The 12,701-nt window shown below is 35.9% G+C and overlaps 2 protein-coding genes across 5 annotated transcripts in view; one reads left to right on the top strand and one right to left on the bottom strand.

Moving 5' to 3' along the window:
• The window catches only part of ZSWIM2 (zinc finger SWIM-type containing 2), a 127,926-nt gene extending 120,388 nt beyond the window's left edge, over window positions 1-7,538 (top strand). The window contains exon 11 of the mRNA XM_035304327.3: window positions 7,107-7,538. The gene's annotated coding sequence lies outside the window, so the exon portion shown is untranslated. The remainder of the gene's footprint in view (window positions 1-7,106) is intronic.
• FAM171B (family with sequence similarity 171 member B) overlaps window positions 1-12,701 on the bottom strand; it is an 84,255-nt gene that overhangs the window by 24,348 nt on the left and 47,206 nt on the right. For 2 of the 4 annotated variants that reach the window (XM_035304317.2, XM_035304319.3), the window contains exons 2-4: window positions 11,459-11,692; window positions 5,400-5,492; window positions 1,694-1,852 (exon numbers count right to left, since the gene is read on the bottom strand). In XM_035304317.2, the coding sequence (XP_035160208.2) occupies window positions 1,694-1,852; window positions 5,400-5,492; window positions 11,459-11,692 (486 nt within the window). Of the gene's footprint in view, window positions 1-1,693; window positions 1,868-5,399; window positions 5,493-11,458; window positions 11,693-12,701 lie in introns of all 4 variants that reach the window. The other 2 variants (XM_035304316.3, XM_035304318.3) reach the window with 1 other exon arrangement.

Genomic DNA, 12,701 nt, shown 5'->3' on the forward strand with positions numbered 1-12,701 from the left:
AGATGGAGAAAGTATATTTTTATCTATCTGCTTTTGGCCTATACTTTTGGATCTCTGGCTTCAAAACTAGAATTTTGTTCATTCACTTAACAAATATTTACAAAGCCCCATATGGGCCCCAAAGACACAGTAAATAATTTCTAATATTGTCTGCAATACTTTTTTCACAATCATTACTATCAAATATCCTTTTCCCCCCATGTATTTATTCTTCATCAGTTTCTTTCCCCACCCAAATGTAAGGGCATGATAATCTAGAAAAGGAACATAATCAAGTGGTAAAGGAAGGCCTCCTTTCTGAGGAGGGGACATCTGAGCTGCAGCCAAATGGGAAGGAACTCCAAGAATTTTATAGGCAGAATAAACAACTCCAAAGCCTCCAAATCAGAAGCAATCTTGGCAGGTGCAAGAAAGAAAGGTGACCGCAGGGGAGAGAGGCAAGAGTGGAGTGCCCTGGCAGCCATAAAAAAGTCCTAGATGTGTGCAGCAGGAAAAGCAGGTTTGTAACAGAAGAATGAGTGTCATCTGGCTGGGGCACTGATAGCATCAACTACAGCAGGCAAAACTCTATCAACCAAAATACGTATTTGCTCTTATCACTCATTGCTGGCTGCTCCCCAAATGAAATGAACCAAAAATCTGGAAAAAAAAAAAAAAGAAACTATCAGCATTATAGGCTGTTTGAGGTGATTTTAAACAGTGGATTTTCCCTTAGGTTGCAACAAGTGGTAAAAATGGTAATACAGGCCTGGTGAGGTAGCTCATGCCTGTAATCCCAGGACTTTGGGAGGCTGAAGTGGTTGGATTGTTGAGCCCAGGAGTTAAATACCAGCCTAGGCAACATGTGAAACCCCATCTCTATTAAAAAAAAAAAAATTAGCTGGGTGTGGTGGTGTACACCTATAGTCCCAGCTACTTGGGAGCTCAGGTACGAAGATCACTTGAGCGTGGGTGATTAAGGCTGCAGTGAGCCGAAATCATACCACTGCACTCCAGCTTGGGACACAGAGCAAGATCCTATCTCAAAAGAAAAAAAAACTGGTGGAATAAATGTGGATGTACAGAGGGAAATGATGTTTTTAAGGGGGTTATTTATGAACGTATTTTTAAATGTAAAATTGCATTGTTCCCTTAACTTTTATATTATGACAGCCTTAGATGAGTGCTGTTGACTCTGGAATGCACATATTTTCAATATTTATATCTTATTCAGAATAGGAAATATTTACAATAGCTTACTCCAATCTAGAAACTTAATAAACTTGTTTATTTCTCAATTACTGATACTTCTCATCAGTTTGATAAAAATGAATAGGTCAAATTTAAAAATATGCAAACTAAATTTTAGTTTTTAAATGTATTAAATTTCCAGTTATACAATAATCATAACCATTTTCTATACCTTACCTGCTTTGGATCAAATAAAATTTAATAAATTTAAAAGAAATCAAAATTTCCATTCACTTGAGATAATGTATGCTGAATTTCTCTTTCATTGAATAAAATATATTTCATTAGATAAGGGAAATTTTTGTTATATACATTTTAATGACTAGATTTATGCCTCAGTGACATGTATTATCCATAGCTTAAATGAATATCAAATAGTAGCCATCTAAATAGCTAAATATTTGATGAAAGATTTATGTACTAATGTTTCTTATAACTACATTAAGCAAAAAGTAGATAATACCTGGTTTACTGAGAGTAATTCCAGTTGTATACAGAAAATTGTCCACTTTTAAAAACTGTTGTAGAACTGTAAGATAGCCGGTAACATTGCTAATATGATGGCTGTCAGGAAGTTTAATTAACGCTTTTGAAAACTGAACACTTGGTTGAGATTTGGCATCTGGAAAAAGGAAACCTCATTAACGAAGAGATAAAGGCATGTTAAGCATAGGAGCATTCATCAGGACTTTCTTCTTTAAAAGAAGCAAGTACAATTATTGCTAAATATCATTAGGATCTTCTCATGTAATTATTTTAAATTCAAAACTCAGAAATTTTCCTTTCTTTAGATGACACAAGGCACCTTTGTACTTGATTGATTCTGCTGCCCGGAATTTCCTCACCTTGTTTTTCCCACTCTGAGGAACCCCACTCTTGACATTTTTAGCCCATGTGGTTCATTTGAGGTCTCATTTCTATAACAGTAGTGGAGTTGATGGTCCATGCCAGAATGGGCTGAAACCAATTAAAAGCATCTCATCTTGGCTACAGTGATTTGATCAATGATGGGCCCTGTCCCAAGCACAGTTAATGAGATGTAATGTGAGTTTTGCTTGGACTGGATTTCATGTGAGCAGGTATACATCCAGGGGTTGTAACAGCTATCTTGCAATCAAAAATGGAAGCTTGTTTAAAAATGAAGGCAATATTCAAAGCGTGGACAGTTGAGAAATGGAGAGAGAAAAACTAATCTTCAATTATTTCTACTAAAGTCCTGACTGAGCCATGTCTAAAGTTGGTCCTATTCCTATACTTATCTATAAGAGACATAAATAAATGCTTCTTATGGGCTTAAGCTAGATTAGGAATGAATTTTTAATAACTTGCACAAAAAAGTGTCTCTGATAATATTCAGCCACATACTTACATGAGTAGGTTTCTCTATCAGTTAACTAATCATGCATTAAATGTATTTCAAATGCCAGGTACTCAATTTATAAATATCTCAGCAACTGAATTTTTCCTAAGTATAAATATCTCAGTATCTTCTAAAATTATTTATCAAGTGAGACCTCAGTGACAATATTGATATTTTTGTAATCAACAGATTTTGAATTTAACAATTCAAAGATCAATTCTTATACCTGAAAATTATTAGAAACATCAGCTTTTGCTTTGATCTTTAGTAAGATTACTGACGAAAACAGAAGCAATCAGTTAAATTATTAACAAGCAATCAGTTAAATAGAAAAGACATCAGTTTTTAAAGAGCTGCATGATAATAAATGATAAATAAAACAAGGTAAGAGTTCTCTGTGTAGTTTTTGAGTATGTGAAGCTAGAAAAATAATACCTGGAAAATAGTCAAGAAAAGTAACATAATTATATGTTCTTGTTTGGTTGCTGAGGATGCAATCTGATGCCTTCTGATCACTTACAGATACTACCTACAACTTGCTCTTTTAAAATGTGGCTTAATTGTGTTGAAGATCCAAATTTCTTACAACTGAATATGCATACTAAGCAAAATGTCTAGCTGAGTTTCTGTAAGGTTTTGTACATTCCTAAATTTTCTAATTTCTCCTTTTGCCACAAATACATGAATGTACGTGCTTAATTTCCACTGTACAAACCTGATGTAACATTTTATGGGAGTTTAGCAGTAAGGATATATATTTTTTACAGAAAGATTTAACATCATTATAAAACATTCATACTTTCCTGTCTAGCCTTACAAATGGGCCACCTTTTAGGAAAATGAGACAATAAAAGGAAGTGATCTGAGAATTCAAGAGGACTCACGGTGTTCTCACAGAAACCTGCCAAGGCATGGCCAGTACTTTCCAGACAAATGAGTGCTTACCATTGGTTGGGATAGTGGCAAAGGTTTGGTACAGTACATGGTCACACAGATCCACTTCACGTATTCCAGCAGAAACTATGACTTTTAATGGGGTTTGAAAATGCCAGTAAGGGGTACAGATGCATCAAAACAAAACACTGAAGAGAGACTGACGAATCTAATTTCATTAAGGCCCCAGCAGAATTAAACATAGCCCGTCTGTTTACTTGTGGTTCTTATTTACTTTCCATTCTTTCACACACAGCTCCACATCCACCATTCTCCCATACACAGCAAAAACCACTGGCTCAAAATTCTGGCAAGGCCAGGCATGGGGTTCATGCCTGTAATCCCAGCACTTTGGGAGGCCTAGGTGGCTGGATCACTTGAGGTCAGGAGTTTGAGACCAGCCTGGCCAACATGGTGAAACCCCATCTCCATGAAAAATACATGGTGGTACATGCCTGTGGTCCCAACATGGTGAAACCCCATCTCCATGAAAAATACAAAAATTAGCCAGGTGTGGTGGTACATGCCTGTGGTCCCAGGCTGAGGTGGGAGGATCACTTGAATTCAGGAGGTAGAGGTTGCAGCAAGCCAAGATTGCACCACTGCACTCCAGCCTGGGTGACAGAGCCAGACCCTGTCTCAAAAAATCTGGCCGGGCATGGTGGTGGCTCATGCCTGTAATCCAGCACTTTGGGAGGCTGAGGTGGACGGATCACCTGAGGTTGGGAGTTTGAGACCAGCCTGACCAACACAAAGAAACCCCCATCTCTACTAAAAATACAAAATTAGCTGGGTGTGACAGTGCATTCCTATAATCCCAGCTACTTGGGAGGCTGAGGCAAGAGAATCACTTGAACCCAGGAGGCGGAGGTTGCAGTGAGCTGAGATCATGCCATTGCATGCCAGCCTGGGAAACAAGAGTGAAACTCCATCTCAAAAAAAAAAAAAAAAAAAAAAATCTGGCAAATGCCTTGGTATTTCGTAAGTAAAGAGATTCTACAGCCTCAGTAAACTGCTTCAAGATTCATCAAGCTCTAGTTTATTTTTGTCCCAAATAATAGTAAATTTTCTGGTTTAATACTGTAGGGATAAAAAAGATAGCACCTAAAAATGAAAAGAACTTTCACAGACAGTTCTTTTTACCATGATGCTCTTATTGGGCTCTACCCTGAGGGCTTTCTCACTTTCTCAGCCATTCATATTATGCTTTAGACCTAAACATTAATTCACCAATACAAAACAAACATGCCAATTTTTGTCACTTATAGAGGTTTCCTAAAATATGCAATAAAAGCCACAGAATTCTGAGGTTTTAATGGGTATGGGGAGATAATAATGGAACTATCATCTTCATGATTGGTAAAGTAGAATTGGAGGACACAGTTTTAATCACTAGCCAAACTATGCTTCTGCATTCTTCCCCTTGGGATACACGAGTGAGGCAAATCACGTCTACAGAGCAGACACTTAACTACTGAGTCTTAGGCATCTTCCACAAAAGCAACAAAATTAATGCTGGAGGCAGGAAGGAGGCAATCTGTAGGCCTGAGCAACATGTGTCCTGTCTGCTCCTCAATTTCACCCACCACGGAAGCCCCAGTAAGAAATGTGATTTGGAAAGAATAGAAGTTCTTTATAATGTGCATATTTGAGGGGCTAAAATAATAAAGGAAAAAATGATTCCTGCTATATGAAAAACCTACACCATTAATTTGATAGTAAAATAAGAATCAGTTCAGATCAACTTATAGTAAGTACTAATCATACTGATCAATTTAGATTTTTCTCAAGTTATAATTCACACTGATTCTTAGTGAAGAACTACAGTTATACGACAATAACTAAGTGTTTACTTAGTAAGAAGTATTGTACTTACCAGCTAATTTTCCAGTAATTAAAACAGTGTCTTCAAATAGCCATATATTTGCTTGGCTTTGCGGGAACAGTGAAAGTGTAACTGATGAATATACTGTGAAATGTAGCACAATTAGAATATTTTACTTAATTCAAGGGGAAAAATTAGAATAAATATAGTTCTGTAACAGCAAGTCCTAAAAAGTAGAGGAAAAAAACTACTTGATGGGAAGAGCCATTCAAAACAAAGGAAGGATGAATATAAAATATGATGGAGGAAATCACAATAAAGTGAAAAGAAAAATAGTTATCACTATTTATTTTACTAATCTTTTCTATTTGATAATAGTAGTCTATAATAAGGTGATGGATGATGTTCTGTAACTAACCCCAGATGTAAATGATCAAGTCGAATGCTTGAATAACCCCCGATATATTTTCTCTAATTGTTACCTGTTATTCTTAAGATTAAAAAAATTTTTTTCTTGGCTCCATGATTCAGAGTTCTCTAGATAGAAACTCTATCCACTTTTCATTTTTTCCTTCCCACATAAGAGCACAACGCTCTTCTGCACACAGTGTGGTTTGCCAAAAGTTTGCAGAGAAGGAAACAATTTAGCACCCAAAATGATTCAAAGGCAACCTTTAGTAGCAATGCAGGATGGAGCTAAACCTGCCTACAAGAGTAGGCAGCTGAAATACCTGTTGGATGAATAAGTGAAGATCACATGAAAGATATTATTTCAAGATTGGAGCAGGAAGCTGGGACAAAAGACTATTTTATAAGCAAGATCAAAGCAAACTTATCAATCCTCCAAAAGAAAAATTAGTTTTGAGGAGTTCCCAAAGCCCAAGTTCTTGTTTGATATTTTTCTTTGTGCTGTGTATTTAAAATTAACATAAATGGCATGGCATCCTCAAATCTCTTAAGAGAAAACACAATTGCATGGAAATCCTTTTATTATTTTGAGATATTTCAAATAATTCTTAAAAATATGGAAAAAAGTAAAATATAAAAAGTATACAATGATGGACAGAGGTAAAATAAAATACACTTTTCTCCTTCCACAGGAAAAGCGAACTGCCAAATAAAAATGTAATTTCAGTTTCAGAATATATTAACATACAGATTGATTAATGGATTTATTAAATTGGAGAGGTTGGAAGGCTATGGTTTGAACCTCAAGGTGATTATATAAGTAAGGCATTATCCCATATTTGGATACTTTCTCAATCACACATCTACAAAACACGAGGAGAATCTTTCTGAACCTCACAAACACAGTCAGATTTCTTTTCACCTGAAAATTGTTTCCTATTACAAAAGGGATGTAATACCCACTGCGAAAGACTTGAACACAGAAAATAAGACAAAAGTGATTCTCATCGCAACACCACCACAGGGACAATCATTAATAATATTTTATTATAGCTCTTTGTTGGTTATTCCTGTGATTTTTTTTAAAAGACAGCAAGTTATGATATTGTATACAGAATACTGTCACCCTGCCTTTTCCATTTAATAACATAAGCATTTCTCTCAAAAAACACTTTTCATAATATTTTAACACACATATTTCATTTATTAAGGTATAAAGATTTATGTATTTACTGCATTAATCTGATAGAATGCTTCGATTTCACTATTACAAAAATATTGCATCAACATCCTGGCACACGAATACTTGTCCACTGTATTTAATATTTTAATGCATGTTTATTTGTGCAGATTCGAAAGGTGAAATACTGGGTCAAAGTTTATGAAGACTTTGAAGACTTTGATTCACACATTTCAAAATTGTTACCCAGGTAATTTTGCCAGTTTGTACTTCTGTTAAGAATGTTTCAGAATGCTGGTCCTATCTTGTTTGACCACATCAAAGATCAACTTTTTTTTTAGGTAAAAAAAAAATCTAAGACTCGTGTATTTCTTTGGTATACCAATCTTAGATTATTAGATAAAACATGTTGTCATATTCACTAACCATTTGTATTTCCCGTTTTGAAAATCAGTAGGCCATGATTTTGTCCATCTACCTTATTTAGTTAGGGCCTTGGCATTTGCTTATTAATTTGTATGAATTCTTTGCATATTAAGGCTATCATACCTTTACTGTTTCAAATATTTTTCCAACCTCAGTTGCTTTTTATGTTTATGACATACAGGAGTTTATTAAAATAAGTTCATATCTAGCTTTTATTGCTTTTAAGTTTAAACAGACCATACTAACTGAAAGATCAGATAGTTTATTTTCTTATATCTAATGTAATTATTTTCTACATTTGATCTCTCTAAGCAATATATTTTTACATATGAATCATTAATTTATTCCAAATAGTTAACCAAAATATCTCAATATCATTTACTGACTATTCAACCTTTTTTCAATGATTTCTAATGGCATCTTTTAATAGATAACATTTCTATAAATACTAAGTGTCCAATATGTACCATAATACAAATTATAAAACTCACTCTTGATTTTGTAGATATATTTTAGTTGTAATGGCAAATTGCCCCAGGAGATATATTTTAAAAATATTCCCATGTATCTTTACACATGTATTCTTTAAATATTATTTTTGCCAATTTTGAAAAATGAACTAAATTTACAAATTGTGGAAGAAATGAAATCTTTACAATAATTCAGACTTCTTAAGAAAAAATATTTTTCCCATTTTTCCAGGGCTTTAGTTTATTTGTTTGGTTTTTTTAGGTCTATTAATAACATTTGGAAGTTTTAGTATCCCCACATAAACAGCTGTTTTACTTTTTGGCCAGTCAGGTTTCCCTGTATATTTTATTTGTTGCTATTGTTCTGAGAGGGGATTTCTTTTCATTGTTTGCCCTATCTGGTTACTACTGCTGGTTTATAAGAACATGTACCAGGGCCGAGCGCGGTGGCTCAAGCCTGTAATCCCAGCACTTTGGGAGGTCGAGGCGGGTGGATCACGAGGTCAAGAGATCGAGACCATCCTGGTCAACAAGGTGAAACCCCGCCTCTACTAAAAATATAAAAAATTAGCTGGACATGGTGGCGCGTGCCTGTAATCCCAGCTACTCAGGAGGCTGAGACAGGAGAATTGCCTGAACCCAGGAGGCGGAGGTTGCCGTGAGCCCGAGATCGCGCCATTGCACTCCGGTCTGGGTAACAAGAGCAAAACTCCGTCTCAAAAAAAAAAAAAAAAAAAGCATGTACTAATTTGCTATCAATAGATCTGTTGAAATTCCATCAATTTTAAGAGTTTTAAGTTCAATGCTCTGTAGTTTTCCAGAGCATCATATGACCGATCACCATCAGGAAATGACAGTGGTTTGGATCTTCCTTTCTAATAGTTATCCGGTTTTTTCTTTGTCTCTTAATATCTAAAAAAGAAAGAACTACTGCAATGTAAAATAATATGGATATCCGTGTTCTGCTTATTTTAGTAGGATCATCTCTAATGTTTTATAGTTAAGTATGATTGTGAGATATTTACCATGTTAGGTATGTATTTGTTGTTACAGATTTTAAAGAGCTTTTTTCTTTTCTTTTTTGAGAGCCTCACTCTATCACCCAGGCTGGAGTGCCATGGTGTGATCTCCGCTCACTGCAACCTCTGCCTTCTGGGTTCAAGTGATTCTTCTGCTTCAGCCTCCCAAGTAGCTGAGATTACAGGTGCACACCACCATGCCCAGCTAATTTTTTTTAATTTTTAGTAGAGACGGGGTCTCACCATGCTGGCCAGGCTGGTCTTGGACTCCTGACCTCATGATCTGCCCAACTCGGCCTCCCAAAGTGCTGGGATTACAGGCCTGAGCCACTGTACTCAGGAGAGTTTTTTCCTAATTAGACATGGATAGTAAATGTATAAAGTCCTTTCAGACAACTACTTATAATAGCATATGGTAGCTGTAATTTTTTCTATTAATATGATATGTAAAGACTTTGACACCTTTTTAATCCGGCAAAGATAAGATGTCCTACTTGGTCTTGACATAATGTTACATTTAAATAATGGCAAAATTCTTTTTACTCTTCTGTTTTAGGATTTTTGCTAGTAGAGTTACAACTAAGATGGGTCCATATAGGGATGTGTATGTGTATAGGAAAAAGAGTACATATAAAGGCATTTAACATTTTTATTACTTTTGTTAGGTCTTAGAATCAAGGCTATGACAGTTTTGTAAAATGATTTGGAGTACTTTAAAAATCTTTGAATTGGGTTATTTGTACCTGAAACATTCTATCCAATGGTTATTAGTCTATACCATCTACTACCAATATATATCGTATGTCAGAAAATTATTCATTCTATTGAACTTTTTAAGATCCTTGCCATATAAAATTTGGTGTAGAACATTTTCATGACATTTTAAAAGCTTTTATTTCTCATATTTTCCTTGTCTATTTCATTCATTTTTATTTAGATAAGCAGATGTATGTATAATTTATTGTTTTTTTCAGAAAACTAGCATTTTGTCAATTATCTTTTCTTTAAATCCACTTTGATCTTTATTATTTCCTTTTTCTTGTTTTATTTTCTAGCTTACTGAATGAATAGTTGTGCTTAATTTCTGTCTTTTGAGAACAATTAATGAGTTCACCTCAAACACATTCATATTCTAATTTTCTAGTTATAACTTATTACAGTTTTATTCATATGAATTTTATTGAATTCATTTCTTTCTCATTCTAAATTGAAATAATGGCTCAAGAATGCAAATGTTTCCAATATGAAACCAAATAAAACATCTACATTCTAACAAGAGCTACCATAATGACTTGAAAAAGATGGACAACTTGATGTATCATCCTTCCAGTGAGTCAGTTTCATTCTATTATCTCATAGGGCACATTGTTCCCAATATTCAGTTAGTCATACTAAGTGCTACCAAGTCTTTCTTCAACATGTCTCTTGTACTCACCCCATCCTTTCCATTTGCTCTCTTGCTTCAGTCTGTTGTTACTATAAGCCACGAGCACTGCCGTCACTTCCTAGCTCTCTGAATCCATTTTAGCCCAGCTGCTGGCTTTCATTATCATTATACACTGTTGAGTAAATCCAGTTTCCAAACAACCTACACTCATTGTGCTCAAGAATCCACTATAACAACTGTCATATTATTCAGCTCATAAGTCCTGTTTGTCTCATAATTTAAGAACATCCTTTCTTCATCTGGCCCCACTTTACCTGGCCCACCCTGCTTCTCACCGATTCTTTGGGCATGCCAATCCCTTTACCACAGGCAAGCTATGTCCAGAGCAGAGCTCTTGCTCAGGATTACTTCAAATATCTCTAGAAGGAAAAATGCCTTCACGATTGCTATGGTCTGAAAGTTGACATCCCTGCAAAATTTATATGTTGAAATCCTAACTTCCAAGGTAAGGTAGGGTTGGGAGGTGATTAGGTCAAGAGGATAAAGACGGAAATGGGTCCCTCTCTTCAATAAACTCAACCTAATTCACTAAAGTGTAATTCATGAAGTAATAGTTATAAAGCGCAGAACAAGTGCCAGGTGCAGGAGAGACCTTGAGGTGGCATGGAGACCCTGTATGGGTCATGTAGCTCTCTACTGGCCATTCCTATCACACACAGCCATGTTTTGGCTACCTGGGCTCCCCTGAGGACACAGGATTAATCCTGCAGGTTCTGGAGGACAGAGCCAAGACCAACATGTTAGGGAGGTTTCAGACAGTTTATCTATTAGGACATAAGACCCTTGCGTGCAAGCAGAACTAAAACAGGCACAAGAGAACTTGTTTGCCCATTCTACCATGTGAGGACAGAGAGAAGACATTATCTCCAAAAAAGCAAGTCCTCACCAGACACAGAATCTGCTGGCACCTTGATCTTAGACTTCCCAGACTCCAGAACTGCAATAAATAAAATTTCTCTTGTTTACAAAGTTAGGGTATTTCATTATAGTAGCCTGAAAAGACTAAGTCAATGTTTTCTTCAAACTGGCACTCCTTTCTAACCTCTTATATTGACTTTACTAAGCATTCTCATTTTCAGCTTACCAGAACAAGATATTCCCCAAACAGAGAAAAAAAATCATTTACATTTAGCAAAAACAAAACACATTTAATTGCTTACTTGGCATTCTTCCGGTTTTCCAAGGCAGAGGGGTCAACACGTAGCCATCTTTGTAAGCAATAATAGTTAAACTAAATCCTAATTTGTAGGGTACTTTTATCAACACCGCTCCATTGTTTTGAGTTACTGTGGAATTTGTTTTTGTGTAGTTTACAAACACTTCTACAATTGCTTGGCTCAGGTGCTGACGACTTATGATGTCATTCACCTGGACTTTCAGCATAAATACAGACACTGGAAGAGAAAAAGGTAGAAATTACAGTATGTTGTATCCTAGAATACATAGGTCATAGGCTTTCAATGTCATTCAACATAACTAAATAACAGTACAAAACTGTTGTTAAATTTAGGAACTACAAATAAATCACATAATAATCAAGAATTCATTATTACTCCTCAAACAAAATTAATTTGAATACAGTCAAGTGCTCCCTAACAACATTTTGGTCAATGGTGGACCACATATATAATCTTCGAGAAGATTATAATAGAGCAAATTCCCATTGCCTAGTGACATCATAGCCATCATAGTGTAGCAGAGCAATGCATACTCACGTGTTACCGGTGACGCTGGTGTAAACAAACCTACTGTGCTGCCAGTTGTATGAGAGTATAGCATATATAATAAAACTTGATAATAGATGACTATGTTCCTAGTTTATGAATTTACTATACTTTTTAATCATAATTTTGACAACACAGTTCTTCTACATAGGAAAATAAGTTAACTGCAAAAAGACTCAGGCAGATTCTTCAAGAGGTATTCCAAAAAAATAAAGGCACTATTATCTTAGGAGATGACAGTTGCATGTGTGCTGCTGCCTGTGAAGACCTTCCAGCGGGACAAGATGTGGAAGTGGAAGACAATAATATTAATGATTCTGCCCTGAATAGGCCTGGGCTAATGTTTATATTTCTGTCTTAGTTATTTTTTTAAATTGTACTTTAGGTTCTGGGGTCCATGTGCAGATCATGCAGGATTGTTGCATAGGTACACACATGGCAATGTGGTTTGCTGCCTCCATCCCCCTATCACCTACATCTGGCATTTCTCCCCATGTTATCCCTCCCCGACATCCCCATGCCCATGCTGTCCCTCCCTTGGCACCCCCCAACAGACCACAGTGTGTGATGCTCCCCTCCCTGTGTCCATGTGTTCTCATTGTTCAACACCCACCTATGAGTGAGAACATGCAGTGTTTTTCTTTTCTTGTGTCAGTTTGCTGAGAGTGATGGTTTCCAG

This window comes from Callithrix jacchus, chromosome 6 (assembly GCF_049354715.1).
Source record: "Callithrix jacchus isolate 240 chromosome 6, calJac240_pri, whole genome shotgun sequence".
In the NCBI taxonomy this organism is placed as follows: domain Eukaryota; kingdom Metazoa; phylum Chordata; class Mammalia; order Primates; family Cebidae; genus Callithrix; species Callithrix jacchus.